The sequence below is a fragment of the Taudactylus pleione genome, unplaced genomic scaffold, assembly GCF_031769625.1.
Source record: "Taudactylus pleione unplaced genomic scaffold, aTauple2 ptg000444l, whole genome shotgun sequence".
Taxonomy (NCBI): Eukaryota; Metazoa; Chordata; class Amphibia; order Anura; family Myobatrachidae; genus Taudactylus; species Taudactylus pleione.
Window position 1 is genome coordinate 1,117,476 of NW_028284846.1, and position 27,309 is coordinate 1,144,784.

General features: G+C 41.3%; 1 protein-coding gene across 1 annotated transcript in view; it reads right to left on the reverse strand.

The window, feature by feature from the left end:
* The window catches only part of NR5A2 (nuclear receptor subfamily 5 group A member 2), a 97,631-nt gene that overhangs the window by 24,287 nt on the left and 46,035 nt on the right, over positions 1-27,309 (reverse strand). Inside the window, exons 5-6 of the mRNA XM_088447896.1 lie at positions 7,964-8,083; positions 1,143-1,290 (exon numbers count right to left, since the gene is read on the reverse strand). Of these exons, the coding sequence (XP_088304022.1) occupies positions 1,143-1,290; positions 7,964-8,083 (268 nt within the window). The remainder of the gene's footprint in view (positions 1-1,142; positions 1,291-7,963; positions 8,084-27,309) is intronic.

A 27,309-nucleotide genomic window follows, 5' to 3' on the forward strand; every position in this document is an offset into this window, starting at 1 on the left:
CTATGCAAAAAAGGGGCATTGTCTTTAAAAAGCGGCGTGGTCTCACAATAGTATCCCCAATTCAAATTTTCAAATTACTCCACACAGCAGCACTATCATATTCACATTACACTGCACATAGTGCCCCTGATTCACATTACACCACATAGTAGTGTCCTTAATTCATGTCATAACACACAGTAGTGCCCTATTCACACAATGCCCACATTAGTGACCCTTATACGCAATGCCCACAATAATAGTTCCCCTAATACACATAAATCTCACAGTAGTATTGCCCCTTATACAATGCCCACAGCAGTAGTGTCCCTTACACATAATGCCCACAACAGCAGTGCACCTTATGCAATGCCCACTGTAGTGGAGCCCCTTATGCAGTGCCCCCAGTAGTAGTGCCCCTTATGCAATACAACCTTTAGTAGTGCCCCCAGTAGTAGTGTCCCCTGTAGTAATGTCCCCAGTAGTAGTGCCCCCAGTATTAATGCCCCCTGTAGTAGTGCCCCCACTAGTAGTGACCCCAGTAGTAATGCTCCCAGTAGTAGTGCCCCCAGTAGTAATGCCCCTGCAGTAGTGGCCCAGTATTAATGGCCCCAGTAGTAGTGCCCCCTTTAGTAGTGCCTCTGTTAGTAGTACCCCAGTAGTAGTGCATCTTACACAACAAAAATGTAATTAAAATTGCAAACACAATTCTTACCTTAAGCCCCGGTCACTCCTTGGAACTAAAGGAGAAATGTCATGACGCCTCTCCAATAGTGCCCACTGCGGGATATTGGTAACAAAATCTCAGCAGGCGCCCAGAAAACGAAGCCTCCCTGTGGCACAGGGCAACTGGCCGGGTAAGGTGGACTGGTCTTGAGTGACACCCCCCGTCCCCTCCTTTATAAAGGGGCCCAGTTGTTTCCATGTCCTCTCTAATGGTTGGCCAAGTCCCTATGTGGTTGCTGGCCACACCCCCTCTGATAGCTGGCCACACCCCTTAAGCTTGGGCCCCTACCACTGCATACCCTGGATAAAATGTCCATGTTAGTCACATTTAAAGTACTCTTTACACCAATATTTTCAGGTCTTACAACTTGTAGCAGCTACAAAATACTGATATTATCTTGTATATAAAGAGTAAGGTTGATTGTTCCAACACCTACCAAGGCTGAAGAGCACCAGGAATTTCAGACACACAAACTCTCTAAGGTCGAACTGCAGGGATCGTAGTTTGGCCACCAGATCCTGTGCATGGCTCATGAGGTTGTTTAATGTGGTACCAGCCTGTGTGACAATGACAGAATAATCCACCTGAAAGAGGAAACGCATAGTTAGGTGAATAGTGATTGAAATCACAACCAGCAATTTAGTTGAACAATAGGTCCTGCAGTGGGTAGATATCAGCACAAGAGGGTTACTGTAAGGTAACCATCAATACTCAAATGGCATACTGAGAGCTCATTATTAATAGTATTTATGTGAAAAGCAAAGTAGCTTGTTTATGGTTGGATAAAAATAGTGATGGGTACGTGGTCGGGATACCGGCATCAGCATACCGACATCAGCATCCCGACAGTCAGAATCCCGACCCACTAAGGTAATTGTCCTAACCCCTAAACCTCCCCCTAACCCACTTTTCCTGCAGCCTAACCCTAACCCTCATCCCTGCGGGCTAACCATAACCTTGTAGCCTAACCCTATCCCTCCCCTAGTACCTAACCCTAAACCTAATACTTACCATCAGGATGCCGGCGGTCAGGATTCTGGCGCCAGTATTCTGAGTGCCAGCATCCCAACCATCGGGATGGTAACTACATTCCAAAAATAGAAGTGTCACTGTTAATGGAAATACTGCATTCAAAAATGATTACTACTAATAAAACAGTACCTGTGTGAGAGTATGTGTGTGTTCTTCTTACACAGTAGTGTTTCTGGCGTGCATTCATGTTTATAAAATGTTTCGCTATTTTAGAGGTATGAGCAACACAGGGACCACGTTCATGTGTACAATTATTATGGAGCAACGTGAGCACATTTACAGTTCAGCTGTGCAGAACAATTACAGGATTTCTGGTGCAATGAAGTGATTTAGGTAAGAGGCATACAGAGAAATAGGATTAAATAAACATAATAAAACATGATATAAATACAAAGATTTTTTCTTTTTTTTTGACTGACTAAACAAGAAAACTCCATCCTGTATCTGTGAGGAATAAAGGGTCCCTGTAATAGCGGAGCGTGTGTATAACACAAGCAACATAGCAGATCTTACGTGTAGTAATACATGTATTCAAAAACAAGCTTCCCTGAACATCTGTATATAAACAAAGTGATCCCTGTTTATAATACGTAGTATAACATAGTATAAGTTATTTTTAGCAGCATAGGATTTGTTATTTTATATTATACTACAATACATTGAGGGGCTAATGCATAGATGAATGTAAATCAGGCATCCATTGCTCCAAAGAAGCATGGCAAAATTGTCCATGTTCTCACGTATGCAGAGCAGCAAGCATCTAAAGATGTGCACACATCTGTGTGTGCAGCATATGCTCCTAGTTTAACAGAAATCATCAACATTGGTGAGTACTTACACCTGCCCTTTATTAGGTGCAAAAGATACACCTCCAAATAGATGTATTTGGGCGACCAAGTCTGAATAACACACATTTCAGTGAAGATTCCCTCCCTGAACTTTGCCTACGTGAGGACAGCCCTCCCCCGTTCCATCTCATTGGTCCTAATTGTAGATGCATAGCCTGTACTTTGCTCCGCCCATTTATGTTGCATTATGGTGTATGCACAATGTGAAAAGATGGCAGATACACTGTGCAATTGGATGTACTCTTCTTCTGCATCAGCCCTTAGATGTGTAAATCTACTACAGCTATTATTTGTATTGTAAATACAAAATGAATGACCAGTGTAAAAGAACATCACCTGCTTTTTAATAAAATTCACAGAATTACTTGCTGATTTCTAATATTCTTATTTTCTACAGCAGGGGTTAACTATCCTGCATAATATAGTTGTATCTATTAAGTTCACCTCTTTATTTGTAATAAATGAGCAATTTAAACCTTACTTTTTTTTTACTTATGTAATTTTAGACACTGACATATTTTTCCTTCTTAATTACTCAAGAGAGTCCATGCAAGCAAACCTAACAACCACAAACAATCAGTGCGTTTAATATCTGCAGCCGCAGCAATATATTATGGGTATCTCTCTTCCTCTCTCTCTCTCACCTGTCACTCAGTCAGACCAAGGTAGATGAATTTTTTATATGTATTGATGGCTCATTTCCATAATTATGTACGCCAGCCTCTCCCACAGCTTGAATGGGGGTTGCTTGGAGATTTTCTTGTAACAATTTGCAATTAAAAACAGGGACCAATCTAATTAATAGCTCTATTATTATTTGTATATGCTGAAACTGCTAGATTTAGAGAAATTGAACTTTGTGACCTGATTTGGTTCAAAATTGTGATATAAAATTATAAGTAGGCAAATATAGAATCACGATAAAAGTTTCATATTTAGTTTATTTAGCTTGCATATTTAAATATTTATCATATCATATAAGAACTGAACGTGTTTTAAAAAATATATCATTGTACACAGTTGCACTGAACAACAGATTCTCAATGCAGTTTTATAGATTGTAGTTTTCATTATTTTAAGCTCTAGTTTAGCTTATTGCCTTCATTTCTAAAATGCACACTTAATACCCCTTTTACACCACAGCTAAACCCGGGTTATTGCAGGGTTAACCCGTGTTGCTGCTAGGTGTAAAAAGGGTTGGATTCCCGGGTCTAGTGACCCAGCAATCCAACCTGGGTAACTTGCAGGGTTTAACACGGAAACGACCTGAGTAACCCTACAGTGTATATGGGTAATCCGGGTCTTCCGACCCGGGTCCCGTATACAGCAGGGGGACTTCCGGTTTCTTGGCGCTTGGATACATTTGTATCTATGCAGCTTCTTGCTATGCTAATTCAGCCTGAGCATTTATACACACAGTGTTTGGATTTGTTTCAGCAAAATATAATTGCTATATGACAATTTGCATTAGCCATTTGTTTTTATACAACTGCATTCTTATTTTTATTTTGTATTCTTTTTAATATATGTATAGGCTAGCATGTGTTTGTACTAATAAATTAATGTGTTAAGTATACTCCCCAGCGCAGAATTTTTTGGCTTCTCTAGACCTTGGAGATGATGCCATCTCCAAGCGCCGGGAGAAGTGTTCCATGGCACCCGTGTGCAGTGCGAAAGGCACCGATCCGGGAATAACCCGGATCGGCACCATAGTGAAAAAAGATTCTGTTCCGGGTCTGACCCGTTTTGGAACTGTGATCCAAATCTCGGGTCAGATCCGGGACTTAGGTGGAAAAACAGTATTGGATAAAACAGTGATGTCAGTGAGACTGTTGTCCTGGGAATTGTATATATCTATCAACCCTAATGCTTACAGCCAGTTACAGAGCAAATTGGAAGATGTTCAACTCTGAGCCAGCCCCTATATAGGTTGCTAACCCTAAGTCTTCTAGGACTTTTTACTTAATTATAATTGATGGTAAAATTACCTATGTTTAGAGTAGACATGATCAGTAAAATGGTCATTTACCTGGTGACCAGCACATACTCTATAGACTCTGGGCGCACTCTAGTGCCCAGAGTCTATAACTCCGGTGCTGGGCGCGCACACAGAGAGGAGGGGGCCCGTGTCAGAGACTGTACACAGGCCCCCTCCTCTCTAAAAATGCCCCTGACCCCAATTCATTGTTATGTCATGCGCTGCGCCCCTTAAGCCGCACCTCGCCCCCTGCTATGGCGGTCAGGATGTCGTTAAGTATGGTACACACTATACGATGTGTGTATCCAGAGTCTGCGATGTGATGTAGTTATACATCGTGCACAATGTATACACTGCATGATCTGGTGTACGATGGCGCAATGTGTTATTACATGCTGCATGTAACTGCATCGGTTTGTTCATTGCATCATCCCATCTGCTATGCAGAACAACAGATGGGACGATGCGATGAACGACCATAGTTAACGACGGATTGGACGTACACACTATATGATGTATACAATTAATAGAATATATATCATAACGTTTATTGTATTGTGTGTACCCATCTTTAGATATATATATATATAATGTACAGTGACATCTGAAGAAATATCCATGGAACATGTGACACTCAATAGACAATAAAAGCAATTTTGAGCATTTTCTTTTTTTTAAATGGGTTACATTTTTCTAGTAACAAATGATTTTAAATACCATAAATTTGGTATGTTTTGTTCCTGCGATACTGACCCATTCATTCATATAACTTATTCCTATCAATGGGTCACTACTCATTCTTTGTGCTATCAATTCCTTGCTACTCATATATACAAGCACTTTAACCCTATTATAGTGTCAGTTTTTTCTAATACAGAAGGGCCCCTTACTTTCAAGTCTGAACTGGTTAACTTTGCCTTGTTTTTGGACCAATCCCTTACCATGAAACTGGCTGCTACTCTCTGAATATATTGCGGTGACTCAAACAAATGAAACGTTAGATTAGTTTGCTTCCATATGGGATCGACCTTTAACCCTTTAGGCATGTCACTGCACCCATGTGTGATTGACCCTTTACCTCATTATATATGTCACTGTCATTAAATTTCTTTTCAGTTGGACCCACCCTTTAAGCCCATAAAACATGTCAAAGTCATAAGGTCATCCTAAGTTCTGCATGTGAAATGTAAGCATGAAAACAGGTGACAAGTTCAGTGTATCGGTGACAGCTGTGACAATGTGCACCTGTTGTGATGCTGTATAAGTGTGTCCAGGAATAGCCGTGGCAAGTTAGTGCATATCATTGTAACTGAATTCTGTTGTATGTGTGTATGTATTGGCTCTCATGTACACACTGCTGTGTTTTTTTAAATGTTCACTTGACCGTGAGACTGTGCTGTTCCCATGTTCTCTGAGGGTTTGTGCTTTTTCACATGTACTTCTGCCAATGCAAGCTTGTAATGTGTATTCTTGTGCCCACAATATCATCTGGATAATTCCATTTCACAGACATTGTTTCTGCTTGTCCCACTTCTTATCTGTGCTCTGCCAATTAGCAGGCATTAAACAATTTTTAAAACTGAAAATAACAATTTAGACCAAGAACAAGCAATGATCACAATGAAATGGAACTAATTGTCTGTATTCTCCAGAGTTAAGGGGGGTATCCATTTAGCGATATTTGCAGGCGATTGCACGATAACGACGTCGTTATCGTGCAATTGCTTGCAAACCGTGCATATATCGGGCACATTTAGGTCGGAAACGACCAGCAATGTGCGTGCCCGCTGGTTGTTTCTGACATCTATCATCGCCCTTACATACTGGTCAACCTGACGATCATATCAGGTTCAGCATGTACGGGGATGACGGATATCCCTACACTGAATGACTGAACGTTCAGTGTAGGGACATCACAGACATAGAAACGACTGCACGATTACAATGTCATAATCATGCTGTTGTTTCTAAGGGGCCTATTAATCAACACTAAAATAAAGTTTTTAAGGACATTTTCCTTAAATAACATTATTTTAGTATTCATGATGACACTTAGCACAGGAGATAACACTGATATCTCCTTGCTAAGTCCCCCTGCGTTAATTTCCGCACTCCCTATACATTAGTATGGGGATATGGAAATTATGGTATTCATCAAATTCCGAAAATTATGTATTTTCGGAATTTGATGGAGGTACTATTCGCCACTGTGAGGTGGCGAACAGCAGGTGAGACTAATCCTGCGGTCAGCTGGACAGGTCCCACGCAGCTCCCTCCGGCACTCTGGTCCCTCCTCTGGCTCCGGTGGTTGCTCACACACTGTGTTCTCCCAGCAGAACACAATAAAGTTTAGAAAAAAAAAAATTTTTTTTTCTCTAAACAGTACAGTGGTGTGCTGGGAGACCACGTGTCAGACCAGCAGGATGGAGCCGGAGGCTGCTGCGCGAGCAGGTAAGTGCGGGACGGGGGGAAGTGAGTGGAGGGGGGGCACACAAACTTACTGCCGCTGTAGGTAGTGCTACGCATGCGCTGGGTTTATGAATGCAACAGCGCATGCACAGCACTGTTTCCAGCTGGGGTAACTTAGAGTAGAGAGGGAAAAGTATCTATTTCCCGAAAAGCTGTCATCGCAAAAATGACAGTTTTTCGAAATAGATACTTATGGAGAGGAGGAATGATGAATTCCTCCGGTAATTAGGTAGAACTCCATGCGAGTTCTAAACCTAATTACCTACATCGATTTTTAAGGTATGATGAATAGGCCCCTATGTCTGTTAATGGATAGGCACCTTTAGAATTTTTGCTATTTAACAAAGGCTTCTGACAATGGTAGCTACCACTGCTGTCCTCCCATAACGAAGATTGTGATAGTGGGGATCGGAAATAGGGGAAAAATGCTTTATTATCAATATAAAGCATTTTTCCTGTAAAACTAACACACACATACACACACACACACACACAAACTGGCCAGCCAGACTGGCAAAGCTCAGCTCCCCTCCCAGCACTGTTTCTATGTTAATTAGGCCCAAAAATCTGTATTTTTTTTACCTATGTTATATATAGGCCCAGTATTTTCATTTGCTTCAGGGAGTACATAGAGAGCTGGTTATTTTGTCTAATAGCAAACATTTGGAATTTGTCAATGTTTCCAAACATGAGATGGGTCATACTGTGCAGATCCCGATAGTTCAGTGACCTGAGCTGTTTCCTGTAGTACATGCACATGCATGTTCATTGACTGGTCAGATTTACCAGCCAAATTGATCAAATTCCAATTAATTGTGAAGGGAGGGTAATTGATCTGCTAATCATAGCTGAAGAAAAGAACTGTTCTAGCAGTTACATCATCAGTTGTGTAATACAATTTATCTATTAATTCCAGTAGCTAACACTTACCTGTTGTCCTGTCACCAGAAGTATAGAACCTTCCTTTCCGTGTAGAACTTGACGGAATATATGATCTAGAATTAGCAATTCACTCCAACAGTTTTGCAAAAGCTTCATCTGGTCATCTACCTGTTTGTCAAAGATAATACAATAAAGTTAATGGAATTTATAGTTGTTTTACGTCACATACATTTAAACTACCTGTGAATAGCATTGTACAATCTAACAACACAACTATATTGCTCAATAAATATTTGTTGGCACTTCAAATTGTGGTAAGTTCCACAGCCCTCAATGGGTACTCCACAATCTCAGCAATTTAAAACAGTCAGTCTGGGTTTATTTGTTTGATAGGCTCCTTAATTCTAAATTAATTTATCCTCTCAACTAAAATAATGTTCATTAGCACAGACTTTATTAATGAATACCATTCAAATTAGAGATGAAAGTGGATCTTAGCATTGGCCCAGTTACTTGAGAGTCATTCTGCTAATAAAGGGGGTCATTCAGACCCACTCGCGAGCGGCAGTACGCTCGCAAGTGGGTCGATGTTCCCCACTGCGCATGACGGAGGGAGCTCCGTTGTGCGCATGCGCGAGACCCGGCGAGTGAAGGACTTTCCATCGCTCCGAGTCTCGCACCAAAGGGGGCGTGCTTTCGATTTTGATTGACAGCACACCCCCTTTGGTGGGCGTGCCTGCCAGACGGAGGCGTTCCCATGGGAACGCCTACCGTCTGAAGCCGGCCCCACTGACATCACTAGTGATGTCAGTGGGAATGATTTTGGCTCTGATAGAGCCAAAATCACTCCTGGGCTTGTGGTTGAGAAACCCGACCACAGGGTTTCACTCGCAAGTCCGATGGTCACGATGGTCAAGACCATCGCGACCATCTTGTTGGACGCTCATATATGCTGTGGGTGGTGACCCACAGCTATACGAGCGTCCAGGAGGACGCTCCATTTTAATGGAGGAGGGCCCTGATTCAGAGCGAGCGCTCTGGTCAGAGCGTTCGGCTCTGAATCAGGGCCAAAGTGCGATGCAGAATATAAGTGATATTTAGACTCTGGATAATTCACCTGTGTGAAACTGAGATGCAGCTAAAGTAAAGTCAACAATTCTCCACAAGAAATGCTCACACTTTAAAAACAAGTCCTTGTGTCCAAATAGCCAAATATTTTCCAACACTATTGTTACTGAAATTAGTAGCATGGAAATATTATTTCCTTGGAAAACCCTTAAATATCTAAATCATCTTGATGGACCTAATTAACTAGAAGAAAATCATATATTATTGATAGAATTTATTATCCAAATTCAAAGCTAAGTGACTCATGAGCAGAATGTTTTGAGATACATGGAGTTAGTTGTAGTACACCAACAACGAGGAAGCTCCTGAGGCAAAAAAGAAAAGTGACATCCCCTTGGCCTTAAGCAGGGCCGTAACTAGCGTTGTATGACCTGTGCCGTCGGGCAGGGCCTGGGGATAGCATCGTTGCTGCCCTATAGTGGCTTGCAGAGTATTGCCAGTAGCACTATTGCAGAGCCGCCCGGATCGTCCAAGGAACACACCGGGCAGGCAGCCTGCAGACTGTAGAGCTGCCCTGAGCATCCTTAGGACTTTCGAGAGCTCGAAGCCCTGTCCCCTAGGCCCGACATCATGGTTTTAGGGGCTGGGTGGGCACAGTGTGCACTCATACTTGACTACTTTTAGAAAAGCATTTCAGGGAGATTGTGAAAGCAGCACCTATGAGCACATGTTACAGTGGGCGTGTACTGATAAATCTGAGAGGCGTGTCCTAACCTGACTTACATCCAAATGTAAACCAGCCCAAAAGCAGTTAGTAAGATCTGTTTGTTGATGAAAACACTCTAATACTTCTCAGAAATGTATAGGGATCATTGTGCCTTATAATAACCAATGCAAGGAAATTACACTAATGATCCCATTTGAATGTACATATCTCTGTTTTTTAATATAACATCTTCATAATGGAGGTAAGGATGAAATGAGGGAGATTGCTAGACTCTTCAGGGAGACATGGAGATTGCTACTATTTCAGGGAGTCTCCCTGACAATGAGGGAGAGTTGGCAAGTATGTGTGCACTGCCATCATGTTACAGCACTGCCCTTACGTTTACACAAATTAACAAAAAATTCAAATTTCCCTTCCCCCACCTCCAGCACTACATCTTGAGTGTTTACCGCTTTCGCATAGCTCTACTTATTTCCCTGGATTGAAGTACAGACACTAATCCTTCATCCTGTGTTGTAGCAGAGCACTTCTGTGCCCTGGGCCAGCACTCGTCCTCAGCACATAGACTCTTATGATGCCACTGAAGAGGAGGCCAGGAGTGTGAAGCACCTCTGCAGACAAGAGTGCCCTTCCAGGTACCTCGTAAGACGGAGGGCGGGATGCATGACGCATCGCATTCGGGATGCGATGCATCCCGCAGCTCTTTGCATGCATGCCGGCATTACTAACACCGGTATGCATGAAGAAATAAGCAAAGGACCGCTCTCCGGTTAAGAATGACCTTTGCGAATGACCGACTTCCATGTCTGAGACCCAGAAGCCCCTCTGTCGCCACGGAGGGTGCTGAGAGGGATCCGATTGTTTTGGTTTTGTAGTGGATTTTTTGTTAATTTCCAATCCAACTGTTAGAAAGTGAGGGGATCTTGCAGTGGTCTATGGCGAAGTATCAATGTTTGGTTGATGGTCGATTTTGGTCCTGATTCGGTTTTATAGTCAATTTTGCCTTTACTAAATTCCTAATTTGCAAAATAGACTGAAAATCACCTACAAATACACCCAAACCCCCAAATTGACCAAAATCAATATTTACTAAATATACCTCATAGCAGTGACATGCGGTGAGGTCAATGGCTGGGGAGGCACACATGTATAAAAACACAGTTTTTATATCAAACCTCTGGAACATGACAGGGAGTATAATAGGGGAGGGAGTATGACTAGGGAGGCTCTGCCTACCCTGACTGCACGTCCCTGCCCTATAGAATTGAGCATGGGTGCACCTTACATGAAATCTTCTGAAAAGTTTCCTGAAGAAAATGAGCTAGTTGTTGGTAAATGAGAATAATAATAAATGGTCATGATCTGAACTGAGGGGTATATAGAGGGTTTACAGAAGTGGAGGTATTGCCCATAGTAACCAATCAGATTCTACTTAATTATCTAGCAGCTGCTAGAAGATCAAATCTAGAATCTGATTGATTGTTATGGGCAACAACTCCCCTTCTATAAACCCGCACTGTAGTAAATTTACCCCATAGTGTGTAGAGATGAACTGGTTGATAAATTGATCAAAGTTCACCATTTGTCAAATGACTCCAATTTAATCTATGGTTCAATATTTGTGGCTCGTGGCTGTGTTTGATGTTTCCTGTCCATGGTTTGTGTTAAAATTAATGTTTTAAAATATTTCTCATTTGAAAGAATAATGGATAATATTTTTAAGTAACTAAAAAGCATTATTTTTTTATTTCAAATCAAACTACAAACTACTGTGTTTTAAGTTCACAAATAAAAATGATCATGGGGAAACAGTTTAAGCAGGATGTTTGATTTTCTGGAATTTAGATCAATTTTCTTAATTGACCAAAAATTCAAGAAATTCAGGCCAATTTGACATTTTTGTACTGATTCAACAAACCGAGTCATGAAAAAATATAAAGCTGGTGCCATCATCTGTAAGTTATTCTTCATAATTGTTCCGATTTAGGTGGGCCAGTCTCAATGCGAGAAATCTGTATTGCCCCTTTGTCCTGATAAGGTCAGACGGATGAGAGGTAGGTGAATTGTGCATCAGTGCCAGGTATTCAAAGGTATTTTTAGGGGGTGGAGTGGGCGTACCAGGTGATGTGTGATCCTGTCAATCAAATTCTTGGCTTTCTGAACAAGATACATGTAATATTTACATCCCCATTGATCTTAATCACAGTGTACACTGCTGCCTATGTGAGCCAGACGCACTTTCCTGCACAGTGTTATATGATCTTGAGCAACGTGAGAAAAATCTCAGAGAGAGCGTGTCTGAAGAACCCCTAAAGGTTTTTTTGTTAATATCGACTAATTAATTTCAACTAGGCTCATTTAATTAGAAAATCAATGACAAAGTAGACCATTGTGTCCCAGGTGATATGGAGTGCGTTCCATAGATCTTGTATTTGACCTTCCTGAAATCCCTAAACATGTTTGTATTGTAAATTGATGGCTACAGCTATATGCATTCTCAGCCAAAGTAAAACAAGAAAATATCTTCAAGCATAACCATAATCGATCACAAAAGCAGAACGTCTGCGAATGTATGTGAACCATCTGTCCTCTCCCACAGTTTCATATAATCAGCTTGACCATACTTTAGGGACACCTGTCCTTAGAGTTTTTTTCTGATGGTGCTCAATGGTACGTACAACCAACACATTTTTTTAATTCTTATGAAATAGTTCTTGGAACAGGAATATATTGGTTACTTCAGAAATTAATAATATAAGCGTCTGAAGACTTTGAGAGTATGGAAGCTACTATATATCTTGCACCATCATGTAAACTTAAGTGGATGTCATCACCTTTCTTCTAATTACAGATACTGTTTTTCTTACAATAAAAGCACTGTTTTCTCTTCAAATTAAAAGATTGCCCAGTTTTTCTGGTAGTACATTTTTGTCACCTGGCAGGAAAGAGGTTAAAGAATTGTTCAACCAGGTGTATTATTCTCTGGGAACCAGAGTTTGTCTCCTCACAGGCCAGAAATATCAACATGTATATCCCATTAATTATAGGATGGAGGCAGAATTATCTTGGCTCACAAAGACATGAGAATTCTTGGTATTGATGCTGGGGGCAGGAATGACAGACATACAGGAGTAGTATTGTTACAGGGGTGACTGTTCTCAGGAGCAGTTTTGTTAATGATTAGAAACATCCTGTTTTCATTAGAGAGTAAAAACTTCAGTAAATACACAAGAAAAATGTACTGACAAAAATAAGCTCTGTTCTCATCAATGTCAGGCATTCATAATCATTTAAGCAAAAAATGTCTGTGAATTTACACCCCCTTCAGTCTAATGGTATGCCATACATAGTTGTAGATGTGCAAAGTAACTTCCCTTCCTGCCAATTACATGAAGGTAATTTGGGCCTGAATAGGAGAACCTGTGTATGAAAGCCTTATCCTGGATCAAACTGGAACTTATCATTAACAACTTGTAAATTTACACTAGTGAACCTCGGCTGTAGTCACATTGCAGCATTCCCCAGTAAATTTACATAGCGTGTTTTGTATGGTATAAGCTAGACCAGCTATTCATACTGGTGTGTGAGTAACCCTAGGGGTACTTGCTGTGACATTCAGGGGTACTTCTACAAATGTCAGTAATGGTTAGAGGGTGGGGCAGCCATTGATAGCAGACATACTTCATTGATACTCCATGAGCAGAACCTCAGTTACCCCACAAGCCTTGCTAATATAGTAGCTGAGGGACCTCTTCCTCCCCATTTTGGAGGCTCAGTCCTCAGCCACTTCTTTCTTGCTGAAATCCTTACCCCATACTTGCCTACTTTTTTGTCTCCTCTCCAGGAGAAGCCCAGAGAGGACATGTAACTGGCTACTTCGGGCACGGAGCTGGGCTATCATGTCATTAGGCACCAACCCCGTTACTGCAAAATGTCGTAATTCACGAGTCTGTGGAGAGGGGTCAAATGGTGGATTGCATCAATTTTAGTCCCGCCCATTCCATATGGACTGTGATTCCTGGTAGTATTATCTCCCCATCCTGCCCACTTCATTAGGAAGTGGGCGGGATACGAGAGATCTGGACGGACTTCCAGGGTGCAGGGGACTGCCCGAAATATCGGGAGCCTCTTGCACCTTGTCGAGAGAACAGGCAAGTATGCCTTGATCATTTTATTGCCATCAATTACATCAGGACCTGTCCTACACTTAGAAAGCCAACACGCCCTCTGATGTCAAAACTTGTGACTATGACATGAATCGACGATATTGCATGCTATAATGTTTTACCAGTTTCTAGTTGATTCAAAATAATAAAGTTGTAGAAAAAGTGTAACCATTAAAGTTATAAATAAAAAGGCCAGAAATTTTGTATCCTTCAATTGTTAAAATATAACAGAAGATGTATTGTCACTTTTACATTTTCTTAAGTTGTGACGTGAGAAAATATACTGTGTATGTACAATATGTACAATTCATTTGATGTTTAATCACACATTAGAAAACAATGTTGCATTTTATTGGCATTACAGAAGTTCTAACACTAAACAGTAGATTTAGGTGATAGGGCTTTTTAATGTCGTTCTATATGTAAAAAACCAATTATAACACTGCCATTACCAGCCATAACTGTGCCGTCAGTGTTTTTGTTGTTTTCTTTTTTTTTTAACTAGCCAGTTGCCCAGTTGAATTGCGGGATCTCAAAGTTAAGGAAAGACAATCAGAGTTTCACAACATAGATACAACTGAAGGAAATTAGCAATAAACAATGAAAAGTGGTAATTTCACCATCCTGTTCCCCAATTTATCTGAATTAAAGCTTTCTTTTGGTGCAGGTTGTACATTTTCTGGTTCTAAACCTATTCCTATGGCAAAGTGGCTGTAATCTGCAGGTATACTGCACATGAGTAAACCATTGATGGTTGAACCATCAATTTTTTTACAAATGATGGTCATATGCCATCGCAAGGCATGTAGTGATGGCACCAATGGTCAACAATTTGATTCTACCCTTACTATGGCCATATCTAGCCTCCCAGGGGTGGGCAATAAGCGGCCCTCCAGCTGTAGTTGAACTACAAATCCCAGCTTGCATTGCAACATTTTTAGCATGGCCAAATAGCAACACTGTGGTATGGCATGCTGGGATGTGTAGTGTTACAACATCTGGGGGCCACTTATTGCCCACCCCTACTCTAGTCTAAAGCAACCACCAACAAATTGTTCCCCTGATATACAGCTTTCTATAGCACCTCTACAAACACAATCCCCCGAGTTACTAGTTTAATGCATGGCTCCCTTACTTAAAAGTATGGAAATGTTTGAAAAAAAAAATAATTTAGTTATGATCAATAGGCCCCATAGTGTGAGTATATCCTGCATGCACACTTGTTAGAATGCTAAGCAAGGATTCCTCAAGTTCTATCCAATTTGTCCCCTAAAGCCACAATTCTATAGAAATAGTATTTAAATAGACGTGGCATCCGCCGAGTCACCGCAGCTGCCCTGCCCCCTCAGCAGCTTCCCCTGTCCCTGCCCCCTCCTGGCCAGTTTTACTTACCTCCCCATTCCTGATCCTCTTGTCTCTTGTCGCTGTGGTACACGCATGCGTGTTATACCTAATGTGCACAGCATGCAAACTGGAAACTGTAGCGTGTGCTGTGCACGTTAGGTGTGACACAGGGGCGTATCTATAATGGGTGCAGGGTGTGCGGTGCACACGGGCCCCCGAGTCCACACACCCTGTACCCATATTATCTATAACTTACCTCTCCAAGGTCCTGCGTTGGGTCTCTCAGCGCTGCTCAAAATGCCAGAAAATGGGCATCGCAGCCATTTTTCCGGTGTTTTCTGCATGCGCTGTGAGGAAATCGCAGGGAAAATGGCAGCCGCTCCATTTTCCTGGCGATCTGCGCATGTGCAGTAGACTCTGGGTACATTCTAATGCCCAGAGTCTGCTGATTCTGCGGTGGCCGGCCAGTTGGCTGCCGGCCACCGGGATGAGAGGAGAGGGCCTGTGACAGGGATGCACACGGGCCCCCTCCTCTCTAAAGGCATGTGCCACAGCCGCAACCCTGATCCTGTCATCACCCACGTTTGCAGACATTTAAAGATTACATATGAATAATAGATACTAATAATATGAAGATATAATAGTGATGGAGTTATTGTATAGAAGTGATTCATCAACATATAGCAATGACATGCCTATAAACTTCAGCCTTCTACTTGTCAATTGTCCCTGTATTAGGTCTGTTATATGTACTTCAGTGGCTAAATTTCCTATAATATCATACTTGCCTACTTTTGAAAATGCATTTCAGGGAGATTGTGAAAGCGACACCTATGAGCGCGGCGGTAAAGTGGGCGTGTACTGCTACATCTGAGAGGCTGTCATAACATTTACTTACATCCAAATGTAAATCAGCCCAAAACAGTTAGTACGATCTACTTGTTGATGAAAACACACTGATACTTTTCAGAAAATGCATGTAGCCATAGGGATCATTGTGCCTTATAACCAATGCAGGGAAATTATACTAATGATCCCATTTGAATGTATATATCTCTGTTTATTTTTTTTATATAACACCTTCATAATGGGTGTAAGGTGCAATCAGGGAGATTACTAGACTTTTCAGGGAGACAGGGAGAATGCTGCTATTTCAGGGAGTCTCTCTGAGAATCAAGGAGAGTTGGTGAGTATGTATAATATTGAGAGGCATGCAGCTATTAGATACTTTGCTAACACAGTGATCATAAAACTGTGTTGACCAGTGCTGCAGCTATAATACAAAGGTTCATACAACAGTGATTAGTTATATGGATATAAAGCTAGTACAGAGAATACATGATTATGTCGTTACAGCTATTGTTATTGTCATGATTAGACAGTTATCAGTATGCTGCATAGCAGTGTTTTTACAGTTAATCAGTATTGCTATAACACAGTAAGCTGAAAGATGAGATGTAATGAGATTATAGTGGTGGTGTTGAAGGGATATTGCAGATTCTTCCTGTATACAGCAAAGTTTCCTTCCTGTGTTATGGGATCAGAGGCAAAAGAATTTTCATCCTAACACATTTTATGCCCCAGATCACACACTTGTCCATGGATAACAATAGGAAGACGATGGAGGAAGCTGCTGCTTATAGCAAATCCCAAGAGCCTTTATAGTTTGGCTGCGTGGAGCTATGAGGCACATTGTCTGCCCCCGCTTGATACATTGTGAAACTCTCTTTATCAAACAGTGAAATTTTCATGACATCAGTTAGTACTTTATCCTATTTACATGTAAAGGACAGTTATTCTTCCTAAGGATGTCATTTTATTAAGATTCTAACAAATGAAAAACAAACTCAACCAAAAGGATAAAGGAAAATTAATGACAGATGACAGCTGTGAAGACAAAATATGTAGGGGAATCACCTTGAACTGCCTAGCAAAGTTTTAAAGTGGACAGAAAAACCACTAAATAAGCGCATTAATCCCAATTACACCTAATTAAGAAAGGAAATGGCACTGCTACTTTGTTTATAATATTGATCTGCTGGCAAGCTGAGAAGGATTGCCCATTCCCAGTGTCAGCTCTGCACTGGCCATATTGTGACCCACCTACTCTCTGCTATAACTCCCTGCTTCTTATTTCATGCCCAGCGAACCGTCGCAGTAACCGCCAATATCAGGCCCACCATAGATCAAGATACCATGTCACCCACTCTGTCTTTTACGATGTTCGGGGTCAGAAATTCATTCACCCCATATTGCACACGCCAATCAATCTAGGACAATATAGACCAATGGATGTGAGATCAATACCCAGAAGCAAGGAAATTGATCTGGCTCCATATAAGTACTGCAAGAAGGACTTCATTACTGTGACCTTTGACCTCTTTTTCTTCCTGCAACCTCATTTTTAAATCTTACAGTTATAACACTTTTTTTTTAATTATGACACATAGATTTTCTTCATATTACATCCACAGGCTTAGCTACAGGGCATATTTTAATTGCTGAATATAATTATCAATTATAAATATTACTAGAATTTTGGTATTCAGTTCTGATGGCAGTCTGATAGATTTACTGAGAAATAAGTGGTTTGGCAAACATTTGCTCTTGAAAAGGGTTATAGACGCCATTATGATCCTTCTCATATTTGTCATAGCATGCCTGTGGTTATTTTGGCAGTCCAAATGCTGACATCTCAATGCAGTGGGCAACAACTTATTATCTAAACGATGTAGAGAAATGTATTTCTGCCTAAGCTCGCAATTAGTCCACTTACATTTGAAATTATAAAATATACGCTGACATGGGTAGTATAGTAGTTGTGGCAACACAAATGGCTATATACATATTTCATCTTTATTTCAAAATGTCTGTACAGTTTTGTGTTTTGGATGGTTACTAATCTGTACACAACATGCTCTACAAATGTTAATTGAATGTTATTTTCTTTTCATTAGGTTCTAAAGAGCAGGGTTAAATTAAATAAAACACACATTTACTTAAAAAGGAAGCAGTTATTTGTCCCTAGATAAAAGCCTGATATGAGATCTATGAGAATTTAAGATGCTCAAATGCTTTGAGAAGACTAATTCTGCCTAGTTCACACCGCTGTAATCCCTCATTTCCCCCTCGGAATAAATTAAAAAAGCTTAATATTTATATATTTATAAAATATATATCTTACTAATACGTTAAAACAGAGACTGCATGGCTAGAAGATCATTTTAAGTGTTTCATTGTCCAATCGATTATTCAGATGATTATTAGGTATGTTTTATGTATATAGAGAGCAGTTTAGATGTACCTGGAAAATAAATATTTAGGAAAGAGTTGGCAAGCAAACTGTGATACAGACATTGTGGTTATTGTGCTAACATAAACGTAGGTGCAAAGTTTTTGCACAGAATCACAACAACCAGATAGAAATGAGATTTGGAGCATATTTAGCAATTATTGTGACTTAATCCTGATAATTATAATTTCTTATCACGGCAATAAGAAATTAAGGCTCGCCCGAATGTTTGAAAAAAACACATGCTCCAATAGTAGCCTATCCCTGTAATGTGTGAATGTATGTAAAGTTGTCACTAATGTGATCACTTTAATTAGGGGTCTGGGACTCGGCCACGTTACTGAGCATGTACGATCATCAGACTGCACATGTGTGAGTGGAGAATGCCGGGGAAGGATCCTTCAGTTGCCTCTACTGGAAACTTTTGCAAACTGTAACCCATAGGCCAGAGGTTCCCAAACGTGGTCCTCAAGGTTCCCCAACAGTTCAGGTTTTAGAGAGATCCATGGTTGAGCACAGGTGACTTAATTAGTACCTCAGTCAATTTGATTTACCCACCTGTGCGTTTGGGAACCTCTGTCATAGACTAAAAAGGCTAATAGCATCTGAAAATGGCATTATCTAGAGGTAAGTTTGGCATTTCAGCAGATCCCAAAGAAACCTATGAAGGCTGAATTTGTGATAAAAAATGGGGGATTGCAGCAAATGTGGTCTGCCTATATACATTCAGGGGATCCATAGTTTTTGTGGTTAGCCCCGGAAAGTGTGTTTTTGGCATATATCCAGCAAATATGTTTTGATAAATATCCCCCTGTATCTGTCTAGCACTACTTATACAATGGAAATATTTGATTGGGTGCTAGTTTACTGCAAGCGTTGAACTTAAATACAATGTTAATCTATATATTGGGAGAAGATACAGGTAAAAATATATAAAAAGATGATAATATCATATGATCAAGTCAATAACAATACTGCGTGTGCTAGGTGTATATATGGCGGAACAAGGGTTTATGCTTATGTTCCCTCATAGCGTAGAGATAGTGTGGCTTGAAAATATTCATAGTAAATGCTAAGGACATTCCATATTTCTACACAATACTGTATAATATGCAGTTATGTGCGGTGAGGTCAATGACTGGGGAGGCACACATATAAAAATACAGCCTTTATAGCAAACTCTTGAGCATGACAGGGAGTATGATATGGGATGGAGTATGACAGGGTAGGCTCTGTCTCCCCTACCTACCCTGACTGCACGTAATATGTATTCACATAAAGATCATTGTCTTGACAGTAAGTATTAAGGTTAAAGTACCATTTTCTAAAGGTCTAACTAAACACAAATACAAATAAAATGAAATACATTAAAAACATCTTTCAGGAAGCAGTTAAGTAATGAGAATATTATATTATATAACATATTTGCAATGCTAGGCAGAAGCAGCTACATAGTGCATCACCATCATTGCCTATATGTCCCCCTCTCTAATATATAATGTGTCTAACAGTACAGTAATTCCTGGACTTTGACTATTTGTTTGGCACTTATCCGTTCTTACGCTGTTTTCGGTTTGTTCCTTTTCGGTTTTGTGCGACTTTAAAAAGTCATGCTCTTAATAGGGGCGTATTAAAAGAGGAAGGGGCCTGCGTGCAGTCTCCATCAGGGCCCCCTCCTCTCTACCCGGTGGCTGTCAGTGCACAGAGCGCAGCAGTAAAGTCTGGGCACTAGCCTGTGCCAGTTTACTGCGCAGCCAATTTCCCGGTGATTTGCCTACTGTACATGTGCAAAACGCTGGGAAAATGGCCGCGTGGCCAATTTCCAGGCGATTTGTACAGCGACGTTACCGCTGACGCGGGACTCTGGAGAGGTAAGTATTGAATAAATGGGTGCAGGGTGTGCGGTTTGGGCCCTCCTGGACTCAGGGGCCCATGTGTATCGCACACTCTGCACCCATTATAGATATGCCCCTGCCCAATGTATATAACGTAACTGGGACAAAGAAGACCCCTTAAGGTGGGCACAGGATTTGAGGGGTTTGGCAGCCAACAAAGTAGAAACGAAGGCCGAGCTGTGAACTGCTTCTCACCAGAGAGCTAGTTAGTTTGATTTGTATTGATTCTTATGGGAACTCCATTTTCGTTTAGCATTTGAATTTTTTAGAAATCAATAGCGTTAAGCGGGGGATTCCTGTATAATTATTTTTTCAATGTCCATTGACTTGGCGTGTTGCACATTCCTTGCGTCAAAAGTTTGAATTATTTGTGTAATCATCATTTCTAAGAATGTATTATGAAAATAAAAAATAGCAACACATTTATAATACCAAATGAATATCACCAACCCTGGAAACGTTTATTTCACCTTTATTTTTTAAACAATCCTAATTACTAGTGAATAATATAGTTGTACTTAAAATAGTGATTACATGTATATTGTTGAAACTTGCATATGGTTCACTACTGTATATATTGTTTATGTTTGTAGACTTTTGAAAACGTTTTGTGGTAAAGCTGGGTACACACTGAGCGATGTGTACCTAGCCCTTATGTTGGCCCAACAGGCCAACCTGTATCCTGGGTACACATCAGAACGAGGTAATGATCGTCGGAATGTTCCCTTGTTCCGTCCTTCAGTACGTGCAAAGGGGCCACATGCGATATTGTCCGGTTAGACGTGCAGCCAGTCTGACCAGACGATGTAGCATGAGGCCACAGGAGCGCGCGCATTAGCTGAACATACTGAACGATGCAGCCGATATGTCGTTCCGATACAGGAAACGACATATCGTGCCGACATTGTCTCAGTGTGTATCCAGCTTTAAGTTGCTTCGCAGACAATCACCCGCTGCCCAGAACATTTTTCTAACAATAGAAATTCCTGTTTTAGAATTATCAATCAACCAAATAATATTTACATACCCCTCATTAGATGAAATAGACAAAATAATTCCTATATGAATCCACATTATTATTATTATTAATTATGAGGTCAGACTCTTAGGGGTATATGTACTAAAATTAGAGTTTTTAGAAATGCTGATGTTGCCCATAGCAACCAATCCGATTCTACTTAAGATTTAACTAACAATTTCTAGAAGATAATAGCTAGAATCTGATTGGTTGCTACTTCTCCACTTCTAAAAACTCTCACTTTAGTAAATTTACCCCTTAGGATACAGTCCTGCAGTGTTAAGAGTTTGATTGATTGATGGTGACTATATCTTTAATTTGATTTAATGTATTAAAGGAAAAACAAGCTTTAGTTGACATGCATAAGATTGCAGCAATGGTTTGACCACACAATTCCGTACTGAGACTGGTGCAGAGCTGAATGGAAGTCAGTTTGGGGGATGTATCTTGCATATTTTTACAATGTACATGCTCCAGAGCAAGGCATGTGCAACTATTGGTGATGCTGGATCATACACAACTCAGTTGCATCTCCATTTGAAGTGGTAACGGGACATTCACATGCAGGCTAGTGAGTCTAGTGAGCGTGTACATGGAAATGTGGCCTTGTGTGTACGCACTATTATACCTATTTTCAGACATGTCTTTGCCCATAGATTAGGACCGGTGCAAGAAAACACTGATAATGATGACATGAAATTCACTAGCTTGATTCCACTAGCCACTTTGTCACTATTTTGGCATTCTCATCGGAGAGGGATCTTCTGATCCCTACCATCAGTCTCCGTGTTCCTTCTATCCTAGTAATCACTTTATGACATTGATCTTCTCAACCTTATGTGCGCTCATATGTAGTATAAGAACAGACAGTAAAGTGAAATAAACGCCAACCTGTTCGTCAGAACAGGCATCTATCCTATTAGGTCCCTGAGGCATAGCTACTAGCAGAAACTCCAGCTAAATTCATCAATAACAATTATAGCTAAAACTGTACAATAAACCATTTTACTATACAATAAACCAGACTGGTCGGCTACAGCACACATAAACTGATGAAATGTATCTAACAGTGGTGTATCTATAATAGGTGCAGAGCACACCAGATGGGACCTTGAGCCAAAATACTTATTCTGCAGGTGCCACTCAAGAAATCACCAAGAAAATGGCACCAGCACTATTTTCCTAGAGATAAATACATGCACAGTGGACTCTGGCATAGTGACCCCCTCTATGCACCTCCCCCCCCTTCCCCAGCACATGGTAAGGGGTGGGGGTGCACAGGAATTGCACACACGCCCACTCATCTGATAAAAAGTCCCCGGTATCTAGTCTTGGTTTTCATAGAGCAATATTCTGAATATTACAAATAAATCTCAAACATCCATACCGGAAATAAAAGGATAGTGAAATCCCCTGCTGCTGCCTAGTGACACTGACCTGACCCCCACCAAGTCAGAATTTAATTAAGGGCTCTTATTAAGAGCAGGCAAAAAGAAACTAATGAGTGTTTTTAAAGAGCTAATTACACCCAGCTAAAGCTGTAAGAATGAATGATTAATATTAACTTGGGATTAAGGAGGGAAGTACACTGTACACAGCATGTACCGCACTCCCCAGGACACAGTGCTTTACAGCCTAACCGCATGCTGCTAGTACTCTAGAGCATTGTAGCTTAGACACAGGGGTAAACAGACATTGCAATAAGTTAAAATATGCACTATTACTGAATATTTATGTGTATATCAGTAGATGTTAATGTTATAGTCACAAATAAGAACGTATTAGACAATTAAAGCCAAAAAAATGCACAAAAACTTTTGGGTTTAGTCCTACCAATCCAAATAATCTATCACTATTTTAAATTAAAATAGAGGTAGAACAAAACAAAGGAAGAGAGAGAGTTCTTTTAATATTGAACACAAAGGGCAGATCCATTCCATCACAATAACATTGCGTTGAGGCTCCCAATATCTCACTTATTGCACCCAAACGTTTCGTCCAAATCAGTGGAAATTCCTGCTCGCTGAACCTGCGGGTTTGGTGAACAGGAAAGTTGGAAGCAAAATGGAAAGTTCATCCCATAGCTATGTTTTCCTAGACTATTAACAAACTATATGTTCCAGCATGTATTAGCAGGCATTGACTGGAAGGGCATGCTGGTGCCTGTAGTTCAATAACAGCAAAAAAATGAATTAATAAAACTGACACCTTATAAAATAAGGTGTAAATAAATAAATTCTTACATTTTCTTTGTCATAATCTAATGCAAAATTATTAAGATTTTCTTCACCAGTGAAAGCTTAAAAATCTCCTATAAAAGCCATCACAATGAACGCCCACTGCTTAATAACTTTGATCTGGATTGACTGGTTCTTCCCTTATAGTTTCTAGTCAATCGCAAATGGCCAGTGTAGGAAAACAGTTGTGATTAATTGGCTGAACAGCAAATGGGTCTCATGGTCACTCCACTTATAGGGGGGGAAATGAACCAAAACTTTTAGAAAGCGATAAAGTGGAGAAGCTGCGAATAGCAACCAATAGGGTTGCCACTCATCCCAGTATCCTCTGGACAGTCTGAAAATCAAATGTGAATTAATAGTGAGTGGGAGATATACAAGGGAGTGTAATCATTTCTATAGATAGACCAGACCAGGTGGTTGTTTTTTTTTAACTCTGTGTCAGACCCACGTCACACAAGCTCACGTGAGTGCTGATCTTGACAAAGTTGCAGACAGCAGTTAGAGATTGGAGTATCTTGAAAAGGGTCCGTGACAGGGCCAGTGTGTCTATGGGGACAGTCTGTCTATGGGAGGATGTGGGCAGTGAGTCTATAGCGGCATTGTGTCTGTGTCTGCGGGATGATGGGAGCAGGGTGTCTAAGGGATGAGGGCAGTGTGTCTATGGAAGGATGAGGCAGTATGTCTACAAGGCCAGTGTGTATGTGGGAGGAAGGGGCAGTGCGTCTATGGGGTTAGTTAGTCTGGCCGAGATGTACTAAAGGGGAAAATGCGTTAAAACCCCTGAAAATGCAGTTTTCGAAGATTTTACTGCATTCTCCATATGTACAAAGCACTGAAATGCATCGCGGAATGTATGGCATTACCCACTGTCCTTACCCAATAGAAGCCTATGGGCTTCTTATCGGGATGCTCTCCCTTGGGAGGGATCCCATCGGCAAAGCCGTAACTTGACTTTTTGGTGCCCTGTGCCAGAGAGAGCTTTGGCGCCTCCCTCTCCCAAAATTTACCTAGGGACATAAGAGAGTGCACCTGAAAAAGGGCCTTGATCTGATGGGGAAGGGCCAGGGAAGAGATAAGGGGAGGCCAGAAGATGCTGGGGATAAAAGAAGAGAAAGCTACAAGTGAGAATGCTAATAAACAGGAAAACAGCCGAAACAGCGCCCCCTGCCCTGCGGTGCCCTGTGCCATGGCACTGGTCGCACTACCGTAGTTGTGGCCCTCCCAATCAGATCCCTCCCATCACCCCCGCAGCCTGCGGCCTTCTGTGCATGCGCAGAACAGAAGGGCGCCAGATAGACTTCTTTGTGTCAAATCCCTCTGTCCGGAGCCATTGCAAAGGACAGATCTTATTGGGAGAGCTCTTATTGGGAGAGCTGTCTTTTGCGTTATTCTAGGTACATACCATGGTAATCTACCACGGTATGTAACCGAAGACAGTCGGGATGTACCTCATCGCTGATGCAATGCTTTGTACATCGTGAGGATGGTAACAGCGAGTCTGGAAGGATTAGACCAGCATGTCCGAGTTTGGGTGGATGGGGGCAGTGTGTCTGTGAGGAGGTGATGTGTGATTGTGAGGATGGGACCAGCATGTCTAGGAGGATGGGACCAGCATGTCTGGGCGGACAGGACTAGCAAGTCCGGGTGAATGGGAGCAGTGTGTCTGGGAAAATGAAAGCAGTTGTCTGAGAGGATTGGAGTACTGTGTATGGGGGGTGGGAAAGTTTAATTCTGCATAGTGACATCAACAGAAAGGACAGCATGCCCTTAGTAATATACTGTAAGTAACTAGCTGTAATGCCTAGTAGTGTCTGGCTATTTTTTCTTTCACTCTGACTCCACAACCCATTCTCTTTCTCTCCATACCACCCATTACTGTATATCACTGTCTGCCTATATCTCCCGACACTTTATCTCCACTTCTCTCTTTGATTATTTATTTATTAACAGTTTCTTATATAGCGCAGCATATTCCATTGCGCTTTACAATTGGAAACATTTATAGAACAAAACAGGGTAATAACAGACAGACATAGAGGTAAGAGGGCCCTTCTTGCAAGCTTACAATCTATAGATCATTTACCATCATACTTGTTTGCAAAGGATAGAGCTTTGTACTACTTTGTTATATAATTGTTAGAAAATATTATAGCAATGTTGTACTTATCTTTAAAGGTGGATCATCTACATGATCTACATCCCTATTGTATTTATATAAAAAGGAACATATTTTTCAGAGGTTGCTTAGGAGACGGATTTGGGAGATGCATTGGATGGGGAGGATTGGTCAGCGATTTGGGAAAATGCTGCCTCCTTTTCGATTTATGTTAGAAATACATAAAAGAGAAAATTTACAAACTATTGTACAAATGCAGCTGACTGTAAGCAACTTGCTCCCCCTTCTTTACATTCCATACTATCCCTTATCTGGTACAAACACCATATGGAATATATAATCAGTATTTTTAATAATTCCTCTAAATCTGTTGATAAGGTTTTGGGCTCCTGGTTCACCTCACAAAAATGTTCCTTCTCCTTTTGAATTAGGTTAACTTATCTCATTTCTTAGACTGGTGACCACCCACCTAGACACTTTTTCTATGTTCTACTATTTTCTGTTCCTTTTTACATATCTGTTCCTTTCTTCCCTTTCCACTTTACGGTCTGCCACACCGTCACCCCTCTTTACTCCTCCCTCCTCTTCTCCTCCCCTATTTGTTATAAAACAGGTCACTTTATTGTGTGCTAAAGTTTGATAGCCATCGCTGGTGCTCTGCTTCTGATGCTCATATGTGGTTGTCTTTTGTATCACTGCTTCCATTTATTGTGACCTTTTCAAAAAACTTTATTTTTAACAAATATTTTCCACTAGTGGTGGAAGGACAAAGGACCTCATTCAGAGGCGGTCGTTAGATGCAAGCGGTCGCTCTGAATGAGGGCGGCCGCTTGCATCTTGTAGTGCCGCCTCTTGGTCAATCGCTTACCACCCACAGCTCTAGCAACCGACCAGGGTGATGGTCGCGATGGTCAAGACCATCGCGACCATCTGTGCTTGCAACGAGACCCTAAGGTTGGGTCTTGGCACTCGCAAGCCCCAGGGAGCTTCCTACTCTGATCGAGCAGGAAGCTCCCCACTGACATCACTGCTGATGTCAGTGGGGCCGCCCCCAAACGGCAGGCATTCCTTCGGGAACGCCTCCGTTTGGCCGGCCACGCCCCCTGCCCGCCTCCCAAACGGGGCGAGCTGTCACTCACCATCGACAGCTCGCCCCCTTTGGTGCGAGACCCCTAGCGACGGAGTGCCCGTCACTAGCCGGGTCTCGCGCATGCACACGTCGGAGCCGGCTCCAACGTGCACATGCCCAGTGGGGGAACATCAACCCGGTTGCGAGCTATCAACGCTTGCGACCGGGTCTGAATGACCCCCAAAGTCTTGATAAAACAATAGCAATAGTCCATATTCTGTAAAAAAAGTCAGCACCTCCAGTTTATATAAAAGAGTATGAGAGGGGCTCTGTGTTGGAATATAAAGGCATTGAGGGGCTCTGTGGCATATAAAGGGGCATATAGGGGCCCTGAGTCATATCAAGGGACATGGTGAGGTCTTCATTAGAAATGGCCTGGAATCTGCCAAATAAAATGGT